This window comes from Branchiostoma lanceolatum, chromosome 4 (assembly GCF_035083965.1).
Source record: "Branchiostoma lanceolatum isolate klBraLanc5 chromosome 4, klBraLanc5.hap2, whole genome shotgun sequence".
In the NCBI taxonomy this organism is placed as follows: domain Eukaryota; kingdom Metazoa; phylum Chordata; class Leptocardii; order Amphioxiformes; family Branchiostomatidae; genus Branchiostoma; species Branchiostoma lanceolatum.
In genome coordinates this window covers 7,321,239-7,348,497 of record NC_089725.1, presented here as the reverse complement: position 1 = coordinate 7,348,497, position 27,259 = coordinate 7,321,239, and the positions used below count along the sequence as shown (strand labels likewise).

At 41.1% G+C, this 27,259-nt stretch overlaps 1 protein-coding gene across 1 annotated transcript in view; it reads right to left on the bottom strand.

Moving 5' to 3' along the window:
- Positions 1-25,734, bottom strand: part of LOC136432389 (out at first protein-like) — a 41,662-nt gene extending 15,928 nt beyond the window's left edge. The window contains exons 1-2 of the mRNA XM_066423634.1: positions 25,382-25,734; positions 16,972-17,106 (exon numbers count right to left, since the gene is read on the bottom strand). Coding sequence (XP_066279731.1) covers positions 16,972-17,106; positions 25,382-25,600 — 354 coding nt within the window. The 5' untranslated portion in view covers positions 25,601-25,734. The remainder of the gene's footprint in view (positions 1-16,971; positions 17,107-25,381) is intronic.
- Between the last annotated feature and the right edge of the window lie 1,525 nt (positions 25,735-27,259).

Below are 27,259 nucleotides of genomic sequence, written 5' to 3'. Positions count from 1 at the left end.
TCTCGTACGTGTAACGATATTTGAAAGGTCTATCCATCTGCAGACACACAGGAACAATAACCCTGATTGCCTGTGACTGATTTGAGGAATGTATGGCAGAGCCTTTTAAGGATATTGGTTCTGTGTGCAGGAATGATCAACTGAAGATGTTTTCAACACATGTCTTGAGAAGAATTTACTTTGACCTAGATATCCTTTTAAGTACAAGGAAAGATATTCAACTAACCTTACTTTTAGGACATGTTGTGACTTTGACCAGTCTTCCTTCAGGTTTTTACTACATAATTATGTTTGTAATCTTATGTGCTGTTGTACATTTTAATGAAAGATGATGCAGAACCTGGGACATATTTGGATGAGCTCACAGGAGTAGAGTAGACTGTAGAGTTTACGGTCAGGTGGGAAACAAGAAACATACAATGGATCATGATGCAACTTCCTGGCTAAGGCCACACCAATTTAATTTCTTGGTTAACAGATTTTTTTTTTAAATTTCAGCAACAACAAAATTATGAAAACAGAAGGCTGGGGTGAAAACTTTGGCTGACCCTGTTCAAATTGTGTGCACCAAAGTACAAACTTTCCTCTGAGATTCTGTTTTCCTGTTGATTTTCCAATCTAGCATTTTTTTTGAATTCCATTAACTAAGACATTTAAATGGTGTGGCCTAATTGGCTTTTTTAAAACGTTCCACTGTTCTCTCACTAATGAATTAAGAAAGAACTGTAGTTGATATTTTTTTACCATATGGATGACATCATCAAGTTTCATTGCCCCTAATGTTATTTTTTTCTAAGAGAAAATACAGCACTTTGGTACATATCACTGCTATGAAACTACATTTTCCATGTGCACAATGATCAAAGCTACAAACAAACGTTCGCACAGCTTGATATCTACTAATACTAATTGTCCGTAGTCATTAGAAAATGATTTTTTTAGTTAGAAATAAAAGTAATTGACGAGAAGTAATCCCCTGACACTGACAGAGGGGTTAACCACATGAGTCTTGAATAATACCTGCCAAATTCTCCCCTGTATAGTCCAAAAATGATGACAAATGATGAATCCTGTTGTTGAGTGATTGATTATAAAACCTGCTGGCTCTTATAGCATGTTTATGGGACTGTTCTTCAGTCTTGGGAGATACTGTAATTCACTTTATCTTCACGGTAGCAAAACTTCACTGAACTTTAACTTCACAGTGGAGGCAAGTGATTTACAGACAGGATGTGTGAGGGAATCATAAATAATAACAATTTTTTCCACGGTGATGATAAGTTCACGGTACAGAGATGACAGTGAAAACAGTAAACATAAAGTTACAGTGAAAGAAACAAGAATTACAGTATTCTTAGGTCTTGGTAGATATGCAAAGGGTCAGTGACAACCATTTCTAAAATACTGTAAATGCATTTAAGTTTGCTCGGTTTTTATTTGCCGCTAAAGCGAAAATGGAGTGTTCGCGGTGGTTTTAAGTTCGCGGCAGCGGTAAAGTCACAATACTGCTACAGTTTTGGACAAAATGCTCTCAGTGGTTTCAAGTTCGCGGTCAAACGGTCGCCGCGAAAACCACGAACATAAAACCACCGTGAACATTTCTGCATTTACAATATCTGCCAGAATGCCTCGTAATATCCTTGAATTGATAATCCAGTCAATCTTCAAACCAATTTTAACACCATTCTTCCATCAATATTAAGGAACTTATTAATCTCAAAGGGGATATTCGGGATATGGAGCCAAATGCTTATAGTGAGTTCTATAAAACATGTGGCACTTCTTGGGGAAGATTGATATACCTTCTGTGAGCTTTCAAGGCTTCCCAGAATAGATCTGTGTGGCATTATGGCCTTGTCTGGGATCCCTATAACCCCCTTGCTCAGATATGCAGAGCTTTCCTGGGACTTTGGAAGGAAATGTTCTGCACAAATTATGTACGATAAGAGATTGAATGCTTTTACCCATATGATAAGGCATCCAAGCAAAACGAAATTGATCTCCAATATATACTGTAATTCTTGTTTCTTTCACTGTAACTTTACATTCACTGTTTTAACCTCTGTACCATGAACTTATCATCAGTGAAAAACCTGTTGTACTTATTTATGATTCCTTCACACATTCGTTCTGTAAATCACTTGCCATCATCGTGAAGTTTAAGTTCAGCGAAAATGTCAATTTTCCTTACACCGTGAAATTTTGCTACCGTGAAGATAAAGTGAATTACAGTATTTGGACAAAATGTAATCCCCAAGACAATCATAGATTCTCAAACCATGCACACATGCCATCTAATAGGATTAGACGCCACAAAGCTTCAAGGAGTCCAGCATTGTTATCATCCTAAAGTTGGTATAAATTGCAGTTAGTAGACTGGTAATAGAGAACTTCTAAAAAAAACTTGGATTGGAACCTGTTTAAACTTACATATTTGTGTGTTACATATGCTAGCTAAACATGTAATGTGCTGTGCCCTGCTCTTTGAATTATTTCTACAATTATATCATTAACTGTCAATGAATCACTAACCTGAACTTGGTGTAAAGAAGCACGTGTTCGCATATTCTAAGGTTAATATCTCGCATATAGGTTTATTTAGTTGTGTCCAAAAAGATATCTTATGCAACGGCTGTTACTCCGATGCAACGTTGACCAAAGAGAACAAAAGAGATTCGGCAGTTATGTAAGAGGAATTATCATGAAAACAGAGGGCTGGGAAGAAAGATTGAATCTCGCCATGTTCACACTTAAAGTTAAACTTGCATGTACCAAGGTACAGACTGTACCGACTTAGTTGTCATTTTGATCTTCCAGTCCAGTATTTTTGTTTTTTCAAACCCCAAAACCAAGGAATAAAATTGGTATCGCCTACTTAGTGATTCCACATACGTCCTGACTTAAATGGCAAATTTCGCGAAATCAGAACTGCTGGTATCGGGACGGCGACAGCTTTTTCGGCGTATTCAGAGGAATTTTATGGCTATATCAAGGCTTTTCCCCGATATCTGGAAAATCCCCCAAGACACCTCAGAAGTATTTGTGCCTGTGTGTATAAAGCCAAAATGCCCCGATATCAGGGGGTCAGGATTCCTGATAAGCATATAATCAGTTGGGCAAAAATGGCAGAAGGAGACATATGTCATCTTAAAATTGTTTTTGAGTCCTTAACTGACCTCGTAACAGAACAACTTTTGGGATCGCCGAGACAAATATAAAAGCCTGATTTTACATATCATTTATGGAGTATAAGGCCTACTACACTCTGAGGATAATGTACATCATTTCTTAGTAAAGATCAATCAAATCAGGCTATCAAAATATCTTCATGACCCTAACAATTCATCCTGACATTGGCCAATATTGATGATATCGGTAGCCTGAATGCCAGACCCCCAATCTCTAAAACATCTATCGTGTGGGAAAAAACTGCATGCAAATCGGGCCTATACAGTATACTGTTGCTTCTCTAAATGAAAAACTACACTACTGGAACACTTCAACGCATCCTTCTGTAGTTCAGACCACAACTGTTGCATCTCCTTGCTAATTGGGATAACTACAGTACAGATCTCGTTTAACTTCCCATCCAGACGCGGTGGAAACGCGGTGGAAACGCGGTGGATTCTCGGTGGAAACGCGGGGGATTCTCGGTTGAACCGCGGTGGAAACGCGGGGGATTCTCGGTTGAACCGCGGTGGAAACGCGGTGCAAACGCGGTGGAAAGCCGTGTAACACGCGTCGTGAAGCGCGTGTTATCTCGTGTGATTATGCATGCAAGTTGGAGCTGGGCGGAGCTCATACGCGTGTGGCGGGCCTTTGAAGTTTTCAAGACACGTCCGCGGCCGGAAAGGCCGACGGCCTTCCTTATACGGAGTGTGTAATACCAAGGAGGTTGGTAATACCGACGGCCTTCCTTATTATGGAGTGTAACGTTATAGTACTCCAGTTAGAAATGGCAGGCCATGGAGCGCGCGAGGGTTGTCACTTCTCGACGCTGTAAGCGTTGTCATTTTTCATTCAACTTCAATGACACTCACGCACAACTTGCGAAAATTCATGTACATTGCAACAATAAAGTTATCTTGAAGAAAACAGTTCAAGTTTTTCGTTTTTTTCTGGCAGATGTATCAGTCCTGAGACAATCTCTTCAGCAAAAGAACCCGGTCGCAATATGTTGAAAATCGCGATTCAGCGCCCCCCAAAATTAACGCCGGCGCCGCCCAGATGGCAGATCTTCTGCAGAAGACCTGCAAAGGAGGCTTACGGCCTTGCTCTTAAAATCACTTAAAATCATCTGCACATAAATCTAGCGAACTATCTATTCGTTGACATTTGAAACAATCGACGGCATATCGCAGACGAATGTACTTCTATTAACAACGTAATAATAGTAAGATTATTTACGTCCATTGTTACACCACCAGGCGGCAGGGCGAGAAATACTAGTCCTGTGTCTATTTTGAAAGCATCTGGCCACAAAAAGAATTACATAAGTCATAGTGTATTCTTTTCTGTGTACGATTTTTGCGAGAGCCGCGCTATATCGCAGCGTACTTTCGGGATAAGAAAATAAACCCGCGTAACCTGCGTATGCAAATTTTGACCTAGATTCATCCAATCGCTGGTCAAAAAAAACTCGCCTGGCGAAAAATGAAATCTGAGCTCACTCCTTGAAACCACGGAGGTTTCGTCAAGATTGAAACCTCCTTGGTGAAGCCAAGTACACATATATAGTGCCCTTGGTGAATTTTAGCAAGAATTGAACCCTGTGAATTTGCAGTTTCAGCGATCGAGCCGCTTGTGTCAATTTGATTGACATGTGCGAAGCGACGCGCGGCTTCTTTGATGGCATGGTGTCAAAGAAGGACCGCGTTGATTGTTGCAACATTCTGCACGGATTTTTGTCCCCCACTTTATGTTTGACATGTGATGATATATTGTTGGTATAATATCGTTTGTGTCATAAACAGTTCTAGGAGTGATTGGCCATATACGTGTCGGCATCTTCGTGTTTGACGACAATGACAATGTCGCTGGTCGTATTCTCACAGGAGTGTTCGTAAGAATTATACGGAATACGTAAATTTAACGGAATTCATAGCATACGAATTTTACGGAATTTGTACGGAGTTTTACTAATAGTAAGGATCGTATGTATTCCGTAAAACTTACTCGAGTGCAGAATTACGAGAAATTAATGTATTCCTTAAAACTCGTATGCAGAATTCCGTAAAAATTGTGTTTCTTTAGTAATTAATAAAATGAGAATAAAAGTCATGCCGATCTGACATGACTAAATTATGAATTGCATGAACCCCGTACGATGCGTTTTCCCACTTTCCTACTTGTTCTTGTCCGTAGATCTACGTTTTGTACGATCGGAGAATACGGAAATGTTTTCAGACGTGTCTCAAAATATAGCGATTTTTTTCATATCTGACACCTACCGTATTACCAAATTTGTAATAGACGATGGCGGCTCAGGCAAGATGTAGTGGCTGCCGAAAGAGGATCGATAACTAACTTACCTTTTGTATGAGTCGTGTGACGTAGTATATGAATGTGTTGTTCGTAAACAACAGCGCATAACAGTCGTAGTAACGTGAAAATATATGTTAGAAATGGTAAGTAGTATAAGTATTGTTAGTTATGCAACGTACCAGCGCCAACACAACCTTCAATAAATACGCAACTTTTGAAAGGTAAACATTCAGTGTGACTGTTAAACTGAACGCAAACACAACACTGAAACTCTCGTGAAAATTAGCCTGGATGCCAGACCCCCAAACTCTGACATCTCCACACGATAGATATTTTGGGGGTCTGACATCCAGGCTAAAGAACAATGCGCTTGGGAATGATGAGAAAGTTCGTATTACCAAATTGAAAGAGAAAGACGTAATGATGTGAAAGAAAGGAGTTTAAAAATCTACTATTTCTGTCTGATTCATGTCTTAGCGGCAGACGTCGTTGTTGCAAATACTTTTTCTCCTTGTACAGAATTATTAGATTCGTTATATACCATTTCTTCCAATACTAAAACCATATTTAGTTCCTCAAGTGTCAAACGTTTATTGAAAGGTAAGTCCTGACGCAACATGTGTGATTCAAACAGAACCGTGACAGCTTGAGTTAGTAGAAGGTAAGTTTAAAACGCAACGCAAACCAGGACAAAACTTCGTCAGAACAAGGAATTCATAGGGAAGAGGTCTCAGCATAAGAAAGACACCGTGGGAAGCTCTTCCGGATCCCTCTGGCCCCGACAGTCAATTTCGGCATGCATACACATAACACAAGGTAAGTTACCAGGCGCTAATAATGGGAAAAATTGTATTCATTGCTAGTAGTCACTGGCTAATAGTAATACTATGCAACAAAGATTGAAATACAACACGAGTTAGGCCCAAAGGCTCAAGTAAGGGTGATGATTAGTGATAGGGAATGTACTTTTGGTTGTTACAAACGTAAATGGTACTGTCTTGCCGCGTCACATGAAGTGCGAAACATTAGAACCCACCAGTGACGCTTGTACTCCTGTAGCTGTCTAGACAATGCTTTTGTTTACTCTGCGACGTGACATCGCAAAGGAACAGGCTTTGAGATGTGTATTCCAATCGCTTGTTTGTTTCGTGAGGAAAGGAGGAAAACCAGAATTTCCCCGTGAGTTTGGCTAAAATAAACCACACCATCCAAATTATCACTGCTTTGCAATAGTAATTCTAATTAAACATTAATTTGCCAATCTAAACTGATTTGAAACCGTGCAGATTTACAGGGATAGTAGCGCTGGGATTTACATTTCCAGAACAGAAACTTACTCAAATAGAATGTACTGTACTAGTATTTCAAGTTCAACGTAATGTTTGGGAAAAGCTTTACCACAAGTCTGGGCTGATGGAGTCTCATGTAAAATTTTGAACGGTAAGTAATAAATGTGAGAAAAAATTACTTCAAGACACCCCTCAAGCATTGGTTTTCTTGCGCAATTGCACTGATAAAAAAAGAGTGAAACGAACACGGAATATGTAATCAAGGAGGTTAAATAATCATTGATTTACAATGTACCTGATTTTATGAGCAGTGCGAAATCTATGTCACATACTATAGTCAAACTTCATCCCTTGTTTTATACATAAAACGCATGTTAGTAGAAACCGAAAGATTCGAACGTTGTGTTAGATCTAGGGTATATAAAATATCGTCAACAGGACACACGCACGCTTGTGCGCGCACTTTAGAACAAAACGGCTGGTAGTGGTAGCATTCGTCCTTGGACTCTTTAAGCCACTGAAGCATGCTCTACCTGTGTGTGGAAAAAAAGGACAAACAAAATTAATCATTTTTCAAAATGAGCAAGTTTGCCCGTCACCAACAGACTTCTGACCAAAAGGGAATAATTTGGCGGGGAAATTTAGCTAGTAGAACTAAAGACGTCATCATATAGAAGTGGTAGCCTACCGAGCACACTTCCCCGCGTAGATGTACATAACGTCTTTTCCTAGCGTTTCGACCAAACTTCGTAGCACCAAGCAAGTTTAGAAAAAAAACTCCTACTAGTCCTAGGTAGCACATTTCAATCGCCAGTTAGAATAAGATCGTAGACCGGGTGTTTTGTGTCGAACCCGTCTACCATTGCTGTCTGTGGTCGGATTCATATTAAAGTGTACCCTTCAGTGTGAGAATTCTTCTGGAACAACTTCGCTACACAAGTTTCCCGCGCACTGTCCACCGCCCGCCTCTGATCATATGCCAGGCCGGCGACAAAGAGAGAGATCATCAATCAATTTTGACAGCAGTGGCGCGCCTGAGAGTCTGAGCAGAAATGATCTCCCGTGCCGTGTTGTGTAGAGTTTGGAAATATCTAGATAAACTAATGTTGATATGAAGATTTACAAAAGCATCGATTTTACTTTATTTCTGGAATAAAATTTTCTGAACAACACTTTATCTACCGACTGAGTGGCATATAGAATATTATTATTACGTGATGTTTTCCCAACAATCATGTTACTTTTCACGATAAATATTCCTGTCGTCTTTCCTCCTCGTAAGCAAATATGTCACCGACCTTTGCCGACGAAAGTCGTGATACCTCGTGAGCACACGAAACAGTCTCATTTGCTGACGACGGACAACGAGCATAAGCGAACGTGAAACGAGGATAGGCAAATTCAATTTTCCTGCGGCAAACTGTGACGATATGTCACGAACTCAGCGCACATCAAAGAGCGCCGCTCTGTCCATCAGCACATAGCAACCGCCACTGCCGCGCCTGCCTACAGCAACGCGCTGGCATGGCGGCAAGGAGATCTCCCCGCCCGGCGCTTGTCGGAAAGCAAGAGAGCAGGGGAGTTTGTAAGATAATTATTTCTCCCGGCAGGGTTTCCAAGCCAGACGTCAATCAAGTTTGATATGAATGGAGTGTACGCGTGTACCGGACAATGCCGTTCGCACGAGATTTTTAATTAGATAGCCAGCGACGCGATTGCCCCGACTTTCAACCGCGGTTGGAACGCGTTTGAACCGGCTTTTAACCGCGGTGGAAACGCGTTTGAACCGGCTTTTAACCGCGGTGGGAACGCGTTTTAACCGCTTTTGAACCGCGGTGGAAACGCGTTTTAAACGCGTGTGAACCGCGTGGGAAGGGAAGTTAAACGAGATCTGTATTGACGAGAAGTAATCCCCTGACACTGACAGAGGGGTTAACCACATGAGTCTTGAATAATACCTGCCAAATTCTCCCCTGTATAGTCCAAAAATGATGACAAATGATGAATCCTGTTGTTGAGTGATTGATTATAAAACCTGCTGGCTCTTATAGCATGTTTATGGGACTGTTCTTCAGTCTTGGGAGATACTGTAATTCACTTTATCTTCACGGTAGCAAAACTTCACTGAACTTTAACTTCACAGTGGAGGCAAGTGATTTACAGACAGGATGTGTGAGGGAATCATAAATAATAACAATTTTTTCCACGGTGATGATAAGTTCACGGTACAGAGATGACAGTGAAAACAGTAAACATAAAGTTACAGTGAAAGAAACAAGAATTACAGTATTCTTAGGTCTTGGTAGATATGCAAAGGGTCAGTGACAACCATTTCTAAAATACTGTAAATGCATTTAAGTTTGCTCGGTTTTTATTTGCCGCTAAAGCGAAAATGGAGTGTTCGCGGTGGTTTTAAGTTCGCGGCAGCGGTAAAGTCACAATACTGCTACAGTTTTGGACAAAATGCTCTCAGTGGTTTCAAGTTCGCGGTCAAACGGTCGCCGCGAAAACCACGAACATAAAACCACCGTGAACATTTCTGCATTTACAATATCTGCCAGAATGCCTCGTAATATCCTTGAATTGATAATCCAGTCAATCTTCAAACCAATTTTAACACCATTCTTCCATCAATATTAAGGAACTTATTAATCTCAAAGGGGATATTCGGGATATGGAGCCAAATGCTTATAGTGAGTTCTATAAAACATGTGGCACTTCTTGGGGAAGATTGATATACCTTCTGTGAGCTTTCAAGGCTTCCCAGAATAGATCTGTGTGGCATTATGGCCTTGTCTGGGATCCCTATAACCCCCTTGCTCAGATATGCAGAGCTTTCCTGGGACTTTGGAAGGAAATGTTCTGCACAAATTATGTACGATAAGAGATTGAATGCTTTTACCCATATGATAAGGCATCCAAGCAAAACGAAATTGATCTCCAATATATACTGTAATTCTTGTTTCTTTCACTGTAACTTTACATTCACTGTTTTAACCTCTGTACCATGAACTTATCATCAGTGAAAAACCTGTTGTACTTATTTATGATTCCTTCACACATTCGTTCTGTAAATCACTTGCCATCATCGTGAAGTTTAAGTTCAGCGAAAATGTCAATTTTCCTTACACCGTGAAATTTTGCTACCGTGAAGATAAAGTGAATTACAGTATTTGGACAAAATGTAATCCCCAAGACAATCATAGATTCTCAAACCATGCACACATGCCATCTAATAGGATTAGACGCCACAAAGCTTCAAGGAGTCCAGCATTGTTATCATCCTAAAGTTGGTATAAATTGCAGTTAGTAGACTGGTAATAGAGAACTTCTAAAAAAAACTTGGATTGGAACCTGTTTAAACTTACATATTTGTGTGTTACATATGCTAGCTAAACATGTAATGTGCTGTGCCCTGCTCTTTGAATTATTTCTACAATTATATCATTAACTGTCAATGAATCACTAACCTGAACTTGGTGTAAAGAAGCACGTGTTCGCATATTCTAAGGTTAATATCTCGCATATAGGTTTATTTAGTTGTGTCCAAAAAGATATCTTATGCAACGGCTGTTACTCCGATGCAACGTTGACCAAAGAGAACAAAAGAGATTCGGCAGTTATGTAAGAGGAATTATCATGAAAACAGAGGGCTGGGAAGAAAGATTGAATCTCGCCATGTTCACACTTAAAGTTAAACTTGCATGTACCAAGGTACAGACTGTACCGACTTAGTTGTCATTTTGATCTTCCAGTCCAGTATTTTTGTTTTTTCAAACCCCAAAACCAAGGAATAAAATTGGTATCGCCTACTTAGTGATTCCACATACGTCCTGACTTAAATGGCAAATTTCGCGAAATCAGAACTGCTGGTATCGGGACGGCGACAGCTTTTTCGGCGTATTCAGAGGAATTTTATGGCTATATCAAGGCTTTTCCCCGATATCTGGAAAATCCCCCAAGACACCTCAGAAGTATTTGTGCCTGTGTGTATAAAGCCAAAATGCCCCGATATCAGGGGGTCAGGATTCCTGATAAGCATATAATCAGTTGGGCAAAAATGGCAGAAGGAGACATATGTCATCTTAAAATTGTTTTTGAGTCCTTAACTGACCTCGTAACAGAACAACTTTTGGGATCGCCGAGACAAATATAAAAGCCTGATTTTACATATCATTTATGGAGTATAAGGCCTACTACACTCTGAGGATAATGTACATCATTTCTTAGTAAAGATCAATCAAATCAGGCTATCAAAATATCTTCATGACCCTAACAATTCATCCTGACATTGGCCAATATTGATGATATCGGTAGCCTGAATGCCAGACCCCCAATCTCTAAAACATCTATCGTGTGGGAAAAAACTGCATGCAAATCGGGCCTATACAGTATACTGTTGCTTCTCTAAATGAAAAACTACACTACTGGAACACTTCAACGCATCCTTCTGTAGTTCAGACCACAACTGTTGCATCTCCTTGCTAATTGGGATAACTACCTTGGCAACACTCCAGTCTACATTAATTCATCTCTATTGGAAACTTCAGCATCACTCAAACCCTACCCATGACTGATACCACCTGGTCCTGCCTGAGAGGGTCTAAATGGGGGGATCCCAATTTTTGGAGGGCTGTTAATGTGTTATAACAGTATCATCAGGAGGGCTGGCAATGTTCAATGGAAAATTGACTCCTTTTCAAAGGGTTTTGGGAATCCAAAAGATTTGATTGGATCGTTCCACTGTGTTAGTGGGGTGTCTGGAAAAACAAGTGCATACCGACACGATCGCGACTGACTTTTTTTTGCAATCTGACATTCCACTACGAATAATTTGTCAGCGCTTAACGATGGACTTAGGATAAAAATATAGCACTCCACGTACAATCTAAGTGACCAATCACGCTTCACGAATGAATTAGATCAGGCCAGCTACGATTACAGGTGAATTAGATAAAATAGCTCGCTACGCCTCACGGAAAAACCCATGCATACCCTTTGCTGAAGCGACCAAGGAAAGTTCTATCTAGTAGCGGAAAATTTACCGCCCAGTTGCCAATTAAGTAGTGAAAATTTACAACCAAGCCCAAGCCTACATTTGTTTGTCATGCTGTAATGCACCATTCCAGCCATACCAAGATGTGATCTGGGATATAGGACGGCTTTGTTAGTCTTACAAGAAGAACTGGTTTCCCTCAAAGTCTGCGTTATTCCCAACCATGGCACAGACCACAACCTCCCCTGCCTGTTCCCAATTAGTGGGAGTGTTTTCCCCTTGGTCCTGACCTTGACCTTCCTCTCACAAAGACGCTCTGTTTTCGGTAGGCCCCAGGGCAGACCACCTGGGTCCGCATGGCACCAGGGGACTCACAAGTTATTATTTCATATGGGGGAACAAAATGGAGATTGTATCTGCTGACATCTAAGCAATATTATTGATATCATCACTACACATCTACTCTCCCTATGGGTTTGAGTGGATATCAGTGTCAGGTAGGTTCCATAGCACAGGGATGCTTCATTTACGATAAGAACTAATCTTTAAGAAGAACTGCAATATGCTTTTCAGGCTTTAGATGATAAATTGCAACTGTTTGTAATTGTCTGAGAGCTTACATGTACATGTTTGAAATATTAGACCATTAAGACAATTATTTTATTGTAACATTTGATATGCGTACGTAGTGTTGTATTTGCCACACTTGTAACATGCCACTAGTACTGTGCAAGAATTCTTTTACATCCCATTCAAAATAGACCATTCCAAAATCATCTTCCCCCAAACATGGACTATTCCATGATCACCCAAGTCCACTATAGACTTTCCCATTTAGATCCCCCATGCAAGAATGGACTCTTCCAAAGGCACTGGGTGGGACCGGTTTTCTGTAACAGTACATAAACAATACCTAAACTGTACATAAACAGTATACAAACCTGTCGTCACCAGAATTGATCTACATGACATGTTCAAACATGATCTCAAGGTTGTTTCAAAAGTACATACAGCCATGATGATGAATGCAAACATGTACTGTAGTTCTTGTTTCTTTCACTGTAACTTTATGTTCACGGTTTTCACGGTCATCTCTGTACCGTGAACTTATCATCACTGTGAAATTGTAATTATCTATGATTCCTTCACATATCTGTTTTATAAATCACTTGCTTAAAGTTATAGTTCAGTGAAAATGTCCATTTTCCTTACACCGTGAAATTTAGCTACCGTGAAGATAAAGTGAATTACAGTGTATGTTGGGATTTCACAGTGGCTTGCCAGGTCGTTTCATCTGAACAAGGTTATAACCTCCTTGATCTGAAGTACAGCCAGTAGGTACCCATCTGAGCAATGAGGCTGTTGTAAATGCCTTTTAACAGGCTCAAGGCACCTCCTTGATCATGGTATTCTCATTTTACGTCCCTTCCAAAAGATGAATGCAGCTCCAACCAGGGTGCCCTTCCCCGGATTCAAACCAGGGTCTCCCAGTTACCAACTACAAGCTGAATGTGTGTGCTGATGTGTACTGTAAATGCAGAAATGTTCGCGGTGGTTTTATGTTCGCAGTTTTAGCGGCGACCATTTCACCGCAAACTTAAAGCCACCGCAAACATCTGTGTCCAATACTGTAGAAGTGTGTGGCTATAGCGCTACCGCGAACTTAAAACCACTGCAAACACTCCATTTTCGCCTTAGCGCGAAATAAAAACCACGTGAACTTAAAATGCATTTACAGTATTTGCTGGATAGCATGACATAAACTCAAGCCCAACTGTGACATGTTCAAAAACTGAACTCTCCGAAAGATCCGTCTGGCGCTAGCTTTACGTAATGGCTTTTCCAATATTTTCTTTGAGCCTGCACGCCACATTTGTCCGAACTGACATGACAGGGAACAAACAACCTCCATCCCAGTCACATGCTTGCAGTACTTCTGAGCTATATTAAGGTCTGGCCATCTGGTATGTCAGCTTTGATGTTAGCGGGGACACTTGCTTTGAAGAGGGAGAAGAAATGCCTGTAGCTTTCAGCAGCCACAACATGTAGTGCTATGACCAGGTCTCGAAACTACTTTCTGCCCTAGTGGTTGTAACCTAAAAATGTTGGTGTTTGTAACCTAAACATTTTGGTGTTTGTAACCTAAAAATTTTGGTGGTTGTAACCTTAAAATTTTGGTGGTTGTAACCTAAAAATATGGTGGTTGTAACCTAAAATTTTGGTGGTTGTAACCTAAATATTTTGGTGGTTGTAACCTAAACATTTTGGTGGTTGTAACCTAAATATTTTGGTGTTTGTAACCTAAAAATGTTGGTGTTTGTAACCTAAAATAAAAATTTTGGTGTTTGTGACCTAAAAATGTTGGTGGTTGTAACCTAAAAAATTTGCTGGTTGTAACCTAAAAAATGTGGTGGTTGTAACCTAAAAAAATTGGTGGTTGTAACCTAAAATTTTTGGTGGTTGTAACCTAAAAATTTTGGTGCATGAAAAAAAACCTAGGGTGCACTCAACATAAAATAAATGAACCCAAATTACATAGCTAACTTCAAAATTCTAAACTAGCAATAGAACAAATTAAGGTTTTCTTATTTTTCTTACACTTAGAATTAGATGTCAACAGTACGCTGTATTACTGATGTTCAATGTGCGTTACCCTATACAAATATCTGAGAGCCATGCTGCCCCGACGGCTGACTAAGCTATGGGAGAGAGTGAGTGAGTGAGTGAGTGAGGTGCACCTATATGCACCCAGTCAGGTGCATGGTGTCAATTTTGGGTGCACAAAAAGTTGCATATGGCGTACTGTAAATGCAGAAATGTTCGCGGTGGTTTTAAGTTTGCGGTTTTCACGTCGACCGTTTTACCGCAAACTTAAAGCCACCGCAAACATTTTTATCCAACACCGCGAACTTAAAACCACTATGAACAGTCCATTTCCTCCCTATCGTGAAATAAAAACCATGCAAACTTATACGCATTTACAGTATTTCGAGCCCTGCTTGGACCCCACGGAACCTTCTGTAAACTCATCGCTGTTTGCACATAGGCAGATGTTTGTGGATACTATCACAGGGACGCCCAGGTGACAGGATATCCTGGTCATATATTCATCAGGATAATCAATATTTACGACATGACGGAACACCTGGACTGTCAGGTCACTACTGGGCATTACAAGATGTTTCTAAACGCTTCAGTCTTTCAAAAAAGACATTAGGAACAGTTAGTGTTACGTCATATCAAGACAACAGTAGTCAAAACTTAGACTGCCTAAAAATATGAACGGTTTAACCGCATACTATAAGCCATACACACAAGCATCATTATTCAGAGGTAAAGGATATATCTATGGAGATTATAATGCGTATATAAGACATACATCAATCAAATTATTCATGATCCTAATCCTACATATGCCCAGCCAAATAAAGAAAACAATCTTCAGACTACTGTAAAAAAAAATTTTATTACGCACTAAAGCAAAAGTGGATTGTTTGCGTTAGTTTTAAGTTCACGGTAGCGGTATAGTCACATACTGCTACAGTATTGGATAAAAATGATTGCGGTGGCTTTAAGGTTCGTGGTGAAATGGTCGCCGCAAAAACCGCGAACATAAAACCACTGCAAATATTTCTGCATTAACAGTAATTTCCAAGCAGAGGTTTTGTCCGGTGGATTAGTACAGCATTAAAAATCCTGGCCCTTTCTAGCCCCCCCCCCCAAAAAAACCTCTGCTTGGAAAATATCTTCAGACCATACTAAAGACATGCACTAAAGTATGCACTAATGAGCCTACTGTAAACTTCAGTCAGTAAAGTAAGAAATTGGGGGTTGGGCAAGCTCCATTCTTCCATACAGGAAGTCTAGCAGCATTTTTTCCATGTTCTTCTTCCTTCTTGTTGTGTAAACATTTGGAAGGCAAAGTGCACTCCATCAGAGTCAGGGTCGTGACAAGTCTCCCTCCCCCAAGGAATAGTATTAGCTCCTGAACTGTGAACAACAACACTGCCGCTTTTCATCCGGCGGTGCCACACAGAGCTGTGTACACACCGCATACTTGCGCCCATTCGTGGGGTGGATTGGAAACAGGAGGCTTTAACGTGCCCTCCCCTGCCCCCTCCTTTCAAACTCTTGCCTTTGGCGGTTTGGCGGATACAGGGGCCATTTTTACAGGGGGCCATTAGCACGCCCGGTACAGCGATTACACCTGAAGGGAACTGTGTACGGGTCAGGGGGTTCGACACTGATACCTCCACACTCTGTTCTCATGTTTACCCCTGACAGACCCAACCCTGCACACAGACCACTCCGCAGTAAACAGAGCTTCTAAGCCCCTTGAAATCCCCGGGTAGGAATATGTTCGCTACTCTAGTCTGTCTAGTACAGGGTGGGTACTTCATGGGTCGGCAGCGGTGGGAAAGACTCAGTCAGATGTCAAGTGTCAAGGACAGTCAGCATCTAGTCAATTATGCTCAATAGTATGATTCTATGAGACTTTCTTCTTCTTTTTCTTTACTGCTTAGCCTCATATCTGAGATTATCAGTAGTTGCGCGTGGGTTAGATACAGCACAAGTGCCCGGTACAAATAAAACAAAGGGAAAATAAAGGAAAGGCACTAAGGAACATTAACAACTGATTTTGTGTGTGCAAAGGACAGGTGAATTTACAGGGACTTCCTCTGTTATTCTGTCCATGTCAAAATCTCAATTTCAGCTGTATTGTCTTTGTCTTTGTCAGTAGTGCTACCCCCTTGTGATACCCTAGCCACAGCCTAGCTGAGTCCTGAACAGCCAAACCAATAAATCAATTAGAAATACTCCTGTCAGAGGTCATTGACCTCCATCATGGAGTACTTAATAAATAAACTTCCCACTGTATCCTGTGCAACTCCATACAACTATTGACCAAATATCTACAGCCACTATTGTTAGTAGATCAGTCACAAATATGGACTGGGACTGTCTTGAAGTTGGATCTTTCATACAAACACTGAAACAGTTATGTGTACTTTACTAAAAACCAGATGTTCTTGAACAAAGGAAGACTGCCCTAACAAGGAAGGGCGGCATTCCATTGGGTCAGTGTAAAAATGATTAGATTATACTATAGAGCAGACAGCTGCATCCAATAAGAAGTACATTTGTACATGTAGTAATTAAAAACTAGAATCAAGAAGGGAAGAGAAAAAAAAAGAGGCGTACCTGTCTGAGTTTTGACATGGCGTCTGAAGAGATGAATTCGTTCTTGTTGAACTTTGTAACATGGCAGATGACTTGGTACTGGCTCTGTCCTCGCTCCATCTCTCCCAGAATCAGTGCCTTGAAGATCTGCACTTCCTACGGACACAGATTACAGCCTCTGTTAAAGGTACACTATGTAAGATTTGGACACAGATTACAGCCTCTGTTAAAGGTACACTACGTAAAATTAGGACAATACGGAAAGTAGTTTTTCCTACCATTTCTTTGCATAGTAAGTTAAATCAACCAGTGCATACCAATATTCAGGGAGAGAAGTTGCAACAAAATACATCATTGAACCATACAAACATGTTTAAAAACTGTGATCTTCCAACCAACACATGCACCATGGACCTGTTGTGTGAAAGGGGCATAACACTGCAAGAGCAATTCTGACCTTATTTTAGTGGTCTGTACAAACTTGACAAAGACAAAAGACTGTCATGAAGTACAAATGTACCGTAATAAGCCATGTAAAAGAGATGAAAACACTGGGTAGTAATAGTATACAATGTATGAATCTTTTTGGATGAAGCTGGTTATATCTAAGATGAATGTTGTCATGGCTTGTTCCATGCAGCAATATGGAAATTGAACAGACATCTGGAAATATTCAGAACCTGGGACTAGAAACCACCACATCTCTAAAGCTCTGTTAGAGATGAAATATACCAGTGTGTGTGACCAGGTATTCAGTCTGATATCACAAACAGCGTTCGAAATACCCGTCTGCAATCTGCAAATTGCATAAAGATTTTCAAGATTGCAGAAGAAAAATTAAACAATCTGCAATTTTGCAGAAGAAAAAAATGAGACTCGGGAATCAATGGCTCTCAATTCAGGAGATTATATAGACTTACTAGTAGTACTAAGCAAACTAGAGGCGCTGCAAACTGAACCCACAGCGCCGCGCAAGATGGCCGCGTTTCGGTGCGTTCCGACTGCCTGGTGCTACTTGAGGTCAGTTTGTTCGGGGGGTTTCGACACTTTCCGTGGTAACTTCGGGGACGAATCATGTGAGAAAATGTCAAATTCGTGCATTTCCGTCAACCGTCGCTAATCTCCGCGGTCACGATCTCGGGGTCGGCAAAACCCGGATGTTTCTAGCGTATGTCGCAAGCATGCGATTTCTTCAGAGACCGAACTCGAGGCATGGGCATGATGATAGAAGGAACGAAACGGTGGCCACAACATTAGCCCGTGGTCCTTGAAGTCCTGATGGCAGCGATGAAGTTGAGAACTACTCGGATAGATCTAGAGCACCGCCTTGTGTGGAAAAGGCGGAACATTTTCTCCTGTGCCGACACAGTGGGGAGGGGGGCACCCACGTGAAAAACTAACATCGCCGGGCCGTCTCTGGAGATCTCTGGAGTCTCCCCGAATGTCCGAAGTCGGAGTCCGATTTTTGAAACCGATATCAATTTTTCAGATTTATACAAAAAAACTACACAGAGACCAAGGTTTGCATGAAGGCATTTTATTTTGAATTTTACATTTTTTTCTCGGTTTTTGTTGTTTTCTGTGGGCCGTGGCCGTGTCACAGGTCGTGCGATCTTATTTATTAATCATAATACGCATCAGAACACGTATTTCTCGCAAGGATATGATTCCTTTGTCCTCCTTATCAGGCAGGCTGTTGAATTTGTTTTTAATTTTGATACACATACTGAAATGATCAAACGAATATTTGATTTGATTGATATTGAAGAAATATACTTTTGCTGTTGCAATTTTCGCTATTCATTTGAATATTTTTCACACACATGCATGTTATTCCTCTTAAAAATTTTGCTAGTGATAATCAAAGATAGAGTGAGAGAATAAAGAATTACAGCAATGTTGCAAAGCTCTAGATATAATGTAAGTAAGTAGGCATTATTTAGTTGTGAATGTTGTATCATGGAGGCTTGTGTATTTGCAGAAAATATTTTAAAATTGCAGAAAAATTTTTTGACATTCTGCAATATTGCAGAACACTGAAAAAAAGTATTTCTACCACTGACAAACATCTGTCCTCAAAGCGTGTCACACGCAACCTTCCAGCAAGCCAGTCTGAGTCTGCACAGGCTTCTGATATGGGACTCTGAGCTTACACTGTACTAAAGGTATGTAAAGCAGTTATCCTCAATAGTCAATTGAGGTGAAGCATGATGCTTTTTCAAGTAGCTAGTGGTAGTGCAATGCGGCTTCACCATGGCTCACGTTTTTGGCCAAGCACACCGGGTCACCCCTATTCTTCTCGATAAGTTTGTTGGGTTCTTTTACGAGCAGAGGTTTGAGGCTTACGCCCGAAGCTCCCTCATACACGGAGCCGCCGGCTTTACGTCACCATCCTAAATGTAAGAACTTGCTAGGATGATTTTAAATTAATATCTGCACCAACAAGCTTTTGTTTTTGTTAGCGTTCCTGTGTCTGTCTGTCAACACGATAACTTGAAAATGCCTGACAGGATAGATCGTCTTGATAGTTGGTGTGGTAGGTGGGTAAGTCTTGATTAGACCTCAAAATGATGAGACTTTGGGTCCCCTAGCAGCTTTCAAATACTGCAGTAGAACTTGTAGTTATGATATTTCATGTTCTGCACAAGCTATGGTCACGATTTCTGGCTGGTAGATAGCTTTTATGGTCGTGAGATCAGTTTTGGCCCTCTAGCACCTTTGTTTGAAACTGCAGGGGGCATTTCAGTTGCAGATTTTGAAACAAGGTAAGCCAAGAAGGGATGAATGGATATTGATAATTTTAGACCTGAAGGGAACTTTGATAAAGACCAACATATAATGGTATGTTTACTATGCAAAGTAGGACTTGATTTTCATAATCAACGAGGAAAATTGATGTATCATACTCAATACATCAGCAACTTGGTTCGAGAGAAACCTCAACGGAAACGAATAATGCAAATAATGACCTAATTTGCATAATTGATGCGAAAACTGTATACAAGTAATATCTTAGTGGTTTTACACCTGCACTTATGACTTTGTTCCCCAGTAAATAAATGATTCTCAGAATTTTCCGTTAGCTACAGTTTGTAAGTAACAAAGGTTTCAAGTTCAAGACATATTTCAAGGAACAAAAGTTATGCCTGAATCAATGAAACCCCAGGGTTTCCTAAAAACCAAGACTTGTAGTTTCCCGATAACCGGTGACTAGTAAAAGCCCAGAATCCCGGCAGGGCAGATGAAAGGACTCGGCCTGTCTTTGATCTGTAGAAGTGAATGGAGTCAATGGACAGGTGGGTTCATCTCTTCACAATACCACTTAGTCTGGAGTGCAGATAAATATATATACTTCCCTACAATCTCTGCTTTCACTGGCCCCGGGGCATTTCCTGTAAATATAGGTATTAGGGCCAGAGATCTTCCATGTTGTGTGAGGGGGTGTTGGACCTACAGTGTTTATCTTCATATAGCAAACATGTTTATGCACTTCTAGGTTGGTAGGACTACTGTAAATGCAGAAATGTTTGTGGTGGTTTTATGTTTAAACATTTTTGTGTAATACTCTAGCAGTGACTATATAGCTGCAAAGCCGCAAACTCAAAACCACTGTGAACACTCCATTTTTCCCTTAGCTTGAAATATACATTTACAGTATCTAAAAGCATATCTGGAACTCAACATGGCAACATTACTTGCAATTGCTACCTCTCGAAATTGTATTGGGCTTCAAAACCAGTTTTCTGGAAGTCTTGAATTGAGGACTGAGGTAAGTTGGGGGGACTGCAGAAGAGGTTATGTGGCTGTCAGGTGGTGAGAACATACACAAAGGAGCGGAAAGACACGTCTGGAGGGCAGACTTTATGTTTAGGCAGGACAAGTTGTAACAACTGGGCGGTTCAGAAGGCCGCCCAGGTGTTGGAGCCTGCAGGGGATAATTACTTAATTAGCAGCTAAACAAAATTACCGCACAACAATTGGATAGGTACAATGTATGACAAACAGTTTCCGGTGCTGTCTGTCTGTTTACAATTTTTTGTATGTGTGGATAGGATAACTCGAAAACCTGTGGATGGATCCTTACGATATTCGGTATGTGGGTGGGGGTCGGGAAAGCGAAGGTCAAGTTCGATAATGAGCTTCCTACCGGTTTTCTGTGGTACTGCAATGAATCTTCCGGCTTTGATATCTCGTTTTCTGGACACGCTATGGTCATGATTTTTGAGTGGTAGATAGCCTCTTGGAACAGAGCGTATAAGCGCTGTAAGTTTGTGCCCCCTATCGGCTTTTTGAAACTGCAGGGGCCGATTTTGTTTCGGACTTTGAAAGAGACTAACTCAAGAAAGGGTTGACGGATTGCCGTGATTTTTGGTATGTAGATAGCTTAAGTAATGATCTAAATATTGAAATACAAATCATGCAAAAAAAAAAGATCTTATTTGCATAACCAATGAAGAAAAATTACAATATGTCACTCCAAAAGGTCAACATCGTTTGGCGAAGGTATGAGGTCGTGGAACTCTAGTTTGACATACAATGACATTCATGGGCTTTTGTCTGTCTCCAATATAAGAAAGGGTTGACAGGATATACGTTTAGTGACCTTTTTACCAACGAAATGTCAAAGGTCGGTCCTTTCTCTGCGGTTGTGGTCTCCTATCTGGTGTACCTATACCCGTAACCTACTATCAGATGTAATAACCCAATGTTTTTGCCTGGCTTGACAGGAGTGGCAAACCACTTGACTGCACCACAATGACCATACTGTAAGTGCATTTAAGTTTGCATGGTTTCTATTCAGGGCTGTCTCCAGCTTTAAATTTTTTTTCTATCCCACTCATCGTTTCGTAGACGATTTTTTAAATTTTCATTGTTGAATTTGTCATTTTAAGGTGACAAAAAATAAATTTTCATCAGTTTTATCTCATGAAATTGATATTTTGGGGGACGGAAGGGGTTGAATTTTTTTCCGTCACAACAAGCAAATTTCTGTCCCGGGATGGAAGGACGGGTCCTGGAGACAGCCCTGTTTCTATTTCGCGCTAAGGCGAAAATCGAATGTTCGCGTTGGTTTTAAGTTTGCGGCAGCGCTATAGTATAGTCACATACTGCTACAGCATTGGACAAAAGTGTTTGCTGTGGTTTTAAGTTAGCGGTGAGCGGTGAACCGGTCGCTGCGAAAACCGTGAACATAAAACCGCCGCGAACATTTCTGCATTTACAGTAACTCAATGTTTTTGCCTGGCCTGATAGTGATAGGTCGTTTTAAGTTTGCGGCAGCACTATAGTCACATACTGCTACAGTATTGGACAAAAATGTTTGCGGTGGTTTTAACTTTGCGGTGAAACGGTTGCCGCGAAAACCGCGAACATAAAACCACTGCAAATATTTCTGCATTTACAGTATTTTACAGTAATGTTTTTTGCCTGATACTGATAGGAGTGGCAAACCACTTGACTGCACCACAATCATCACGCCCTACAATAGGTGCTCCCAGGTGACAGCTGTGTGTGCGTCTGGACACACTTACTTGATTACATGGATGACATCCTCCAAACATCCCCAAAATCATGCAATGCCTAAATACTCAAACCTAAGTGATCATGAAGGTTATAAAAACAATTGAGCACACCCGAATGTATCTAATAAAAGGGTTACTATCAAGCCCCAAGGTGTAACCACCAAATAAACCGAGATAGCGAACAAAATTTGAGCTGATGTGATAATGAACAATAACAATAATATGATAAGACATCCTTAAATGATTGTTCTTTCAGAAGGTAGGTCGTCTTGTTTCAGAAGCCAACAAACTGTTATGACTTGTTATTCCAATATAGGTTGAACATTTACTAACATTGCGAACATCACATCTATTTTATTTTATTCTATTTCTGTTTTCTTTATTCAGGGTAGGTGCGCTCAGTGCTTAACTCACTTCTTTACAGGCGTGTACAGAATAACATAAACAAGGTCCGAAGGAATTAAGATGAAACTAAAAAGTAACCCAAAATAACAATATATACAAAACCGAGCGTCAAATCCAAATGTATATCGTAGCACGTACATTGTACAAGGCATTCACACTATGGAACTGCCAACTTACAAAACACATGCTTTCCAATGTCTCTCATAGCAGAATTTCAATTCTTCTTTTTCATTAATAATCATTTTTCAGGTACTAATGTAACAGTACGTCAAAGATACCAAAACCAATGCCCACACCAATGCGATGTCCACAGAAATAACTTGTGTGTGGAAATCGGTAAAATGATTTAGCATTCAGTTTACCAGGTAGAGCAACCTAGTGCTGCTCTCCCTGACTGAGCACCCTGACTGACAGTAGGTGATAATGGAACAACAACCGTGATGACAGCTATACAAATCACTTGCGGTTTCTGGGAATTGTGTGCACTGAATATGGGTCTGTCAAAACCATATATCATTACAGATCTCTTCCTTTGTCTGGCAATAGCAAGTCGACAGAGTTCTTTGTTTGTAACATGATGAATCATGATATGAATGATAAAATGTACATACATGTAACTCCAATGAGTTCCACAAACCAATACCTTTGCAAACTATGGAAATACAGAATATACCACTACATTTGTGCTGTATACGAGAAAATCCAGTTTCCTTTAATAAACAACTGCATTCGCCGACAAAGAATGGACAGTGAGAGGTGGCCTAGGAAAATCCTCGACATGACCGTGGAGGGCCGAAACCCACAGGGACGACCACGGAAAAGGTGGGTCGACAACATCAGAGAGGACTTCCACCACCTCAACCTACACCATGCGAGTCCGCAGGACAGAGGCACCTGGCGAGCGGCCATCAAGCTACCCCACCCATGTGCAAGCACGTCCGACCCCCAGGTGATAGGCAACAGAAAACGTTAAACCGGATAGTGAGTGAGACAGAGGGATGTACAAGTAACGTATCCAACCGTGGGCTTGTCCATGCTTTGGCGGGCCATGCGAGTGTGCCACTGCCTGGCTTAATAAACAAGCTGCAGTGCAGGGAAATTTGCCATGGTTGTGATTGTGATGGTGATTATGTCCTGTTGGATCACGGTTATCCTGTGTCTCTGTGTGTGCATCCGCAAACAAGCAAGGATTCCTAGCCTGGGTACACAAGCTGACACTGTAACAGGAGGGCACCTGGGCTAAAGGACTCCAGAACTACTTGAGTACAAATAAAGCGAGATGTCAAAGTACAATCAAATATTCTGTGCTACTGTCATTGCTTCACCCAAAAGAGAGCAAAGTATTGTTTGGGGCTTGTGCTGTGCCTGTCTGTCTGTCTGTGTGTGTGTGTGTGTGTGTGTGTGTGTGTGCAATTCCCAATACAAAAAATATATATAAAGTATGTAGCATTGCCAAACATCCTCCATACTGCTGCTGCATTTGTGTCTGTGCGACTGGAAATGTCATAAAACCGTATGGGTAAGGGGTGAAGTCTGCCATCGTCTCTGATTACTTGGCTAAGACCGGTGTGAAACATGTTGTGAGTTCTCCCGCCATATTACCTCTTTACCTCTATACCATCTTCGAGATGAGGAGGCTCAGCCTGTGGTAATCCCGGTTTCGAACGTTACTCATGTGTTGTACTTCAGACTCTCCCAATGTTTGTCCAGCCGTGCTTTGTCGTAGAATCCACCACAGATTGTGGTAGTGCATTCCATATTGTAGTCATATATGTCCAAATTATGTGTGAACCAGCATGTGTGGTGATGTCTACTGATGACAAGTGCCGACTAACAGTGGCCATAATTTGGGGCAAAGCAGAAGGGTGGGGGCAAAACAGATTTTCGTTGTTGTTGTTGTTGTTGTCCTAGATTAACGTCTATTATATCGCTAGTGGGTGGGAAGAAAATGAGGGGCAAAGCAGAAGTGGGGGGGGGGGGGGGGCTCAAAGATGAATGTGAGGGCAAAGCGGATATTTCCTGTGTGAACCAGCAGATGTGGGGATGTCTACTGTGGGAACCAACATGTGAGATAATGTCAACTATCCAAACAACTTGGCGCCCCTCCACAAATTATATACCTTCCAGTTTCTGTCCCGGAAACACGTTTTTATCTGCCATGACTTTGTTTTGTTCGATCTGGAAAAGTTGAGAGCTAAGTCACGCAGATGCCGGAACTGTAGAACAGAATGTTTACAATTCTTCTCCCACGGCCTTTCCTGCACGCGTGTAGCGATGTCTCAGATGATTTGGATCGGACTTGCAGGCCCACGATGTGAGGGGAAGTCACAAGTACCGCACGGGATAAATTTATTTTGGTGTCACGTTATGTGTGGCTGGACGAAAACAAAAAATTCGCGCGCCGGAAACGTTACTTACGGTGCACTGGAAAAACGTCTACGTCTAACAAACGTTGTCTATAGTCGAAAGACGACGAGGGATGATTAGAAGGGGACGTGGCTTACCGATTTAAAGTCGATGACCATCGTGACTAGAGTACCGTCGGACTTCTGAAACTCCAGAGTGATGATGTCCTGCTCAGTATCAGCCATGATACTTTCCTGAGTCACATCCCCGCCACGGTTCCGTACGTTGACCACCAGCTGCGCCGACGTCCCTCCCCCGGTCACCAACAGCAGCAGCAGCGGCACCACCAGCACACAGCCAGGCGAAGGGCTAACCATAGTTCGGTACCACAGAGACGCGTATCCGGCCGCTACATCCTCTCATGGCGACAAACAAACTGCACCAGTACAGTGGTCCGCCTGTAACGTTACTCCGCTTGTTGACTCAACCCACTCTCAACTCTCGTGACCTCGCGAACTGGCCCAAGCCTCGCGAGGTTTCGGAGCCTTTCGGCAATCTGGACCCGCTGTTGCAACAGCGCCATGTAGCGGCAATGAATCATGATGACATGTTTTAACATATTAAAACATCGAAAGTATTGCTGGTTAAAAAGTCTACAACAAAAGAAAACTGTATTTCTCTAATCTGCTCCTCGACAGGGTCACTTTGAATTTCGGCCCTAATGTCATTTAACGCTTTTTTTTTTTTTGCGCGCGAAAACTGATCTGTAACGTAAACAGGTCTTGGTTCCGCTCCTTGAAAATTAAGAAACGTTAACGGCACTGAACCTTAATCCGACACTTTTACGCTTACGCACCAATTGTATGATAGATAAACGAGCGGACTTTTGAGTATTTCGGTAGTAATTGACTGTATCATGTACTCAAAAGTGTCGGATTAAGGTTGCGTCGGATTAAGGTTCAGTGCCATTAACGTTACATTCTATGTCGGTATTTTTTTTTGCTGCACAACAATTAATTCTACGTAACCAATGAATGCTATCGTTCAAATTTTGCATTCAGAAATAAAACTTTGTTTGCAGCCACAGGGGCTGAATTGTACAGCGTTGCTATAACAAGATCATTATACAACTTTAGCATACACGAGTTACAAATAACGTTATCGGGACCGGTGTAATCCCGAATGTCCTTGATTAGAGCAAAAGGACATTCATTTTCTAGAGGTGTATGTGGCACTTAACGCATTCAACTTAAGCTTCAAGTAGTTATAAGTAGAAATTAGAATTAAAGCTTCACAGTCGCATGTGTCTCATATTTTTAACGCTTTGCGCTGGAGAGTTACGGCACGCGGAAGCGACAATTGGTTTTTCCTACTTGTGCGAAAGGAATGTTCCATCACAAAATGTATGCCCTAATGCGAAACTATGAAAAAACCGAGGTGATTGCTGGACAAAGCGTAGAATTTGTAGCATGAAAAATAACACTAACATACTGTATTTCTATCACCAAGAAACAAACACATCTAGTACATTAAGGGTTACAGCATGTTCTTAACACAGTTCAATGGCATTCAATGGTTTTTATTCAGTAAGGATTAATTGTGAAGTTACATTATTTAGGGGAAAAAAACGATCAGTAACTTGACGACCTCGTCATTGCAAAGTTTTGATCGTTATGACCTTACGACTGTACATTTTTTTACATCAGTACTTTACTCGTATTGGAATGCAATTAACAGTTTTTGCATTACCCTGCTGAATCTTAATTGGCAAGCCAATACTCAAAAGTGTCGAATTAAAAGGGTGTGGAATTAATGGTTCTTATAGCGTTAACGTTACAACGCGTTGTTCTTTCTCTGCCGATATTAACATACGCATGTATGTTTTTCCTATGTTTTTATCATGTACAATGTATTTGCAATTAGCCCACGGGCATGAACTTGCAATAAACTTCTTATCATTAAAACTTTGCTTGCGGTAGATCATGCTAGTTGCTAAACCCGAACGCTTTCAACCTTATTGTGTTCTAATTCAATCA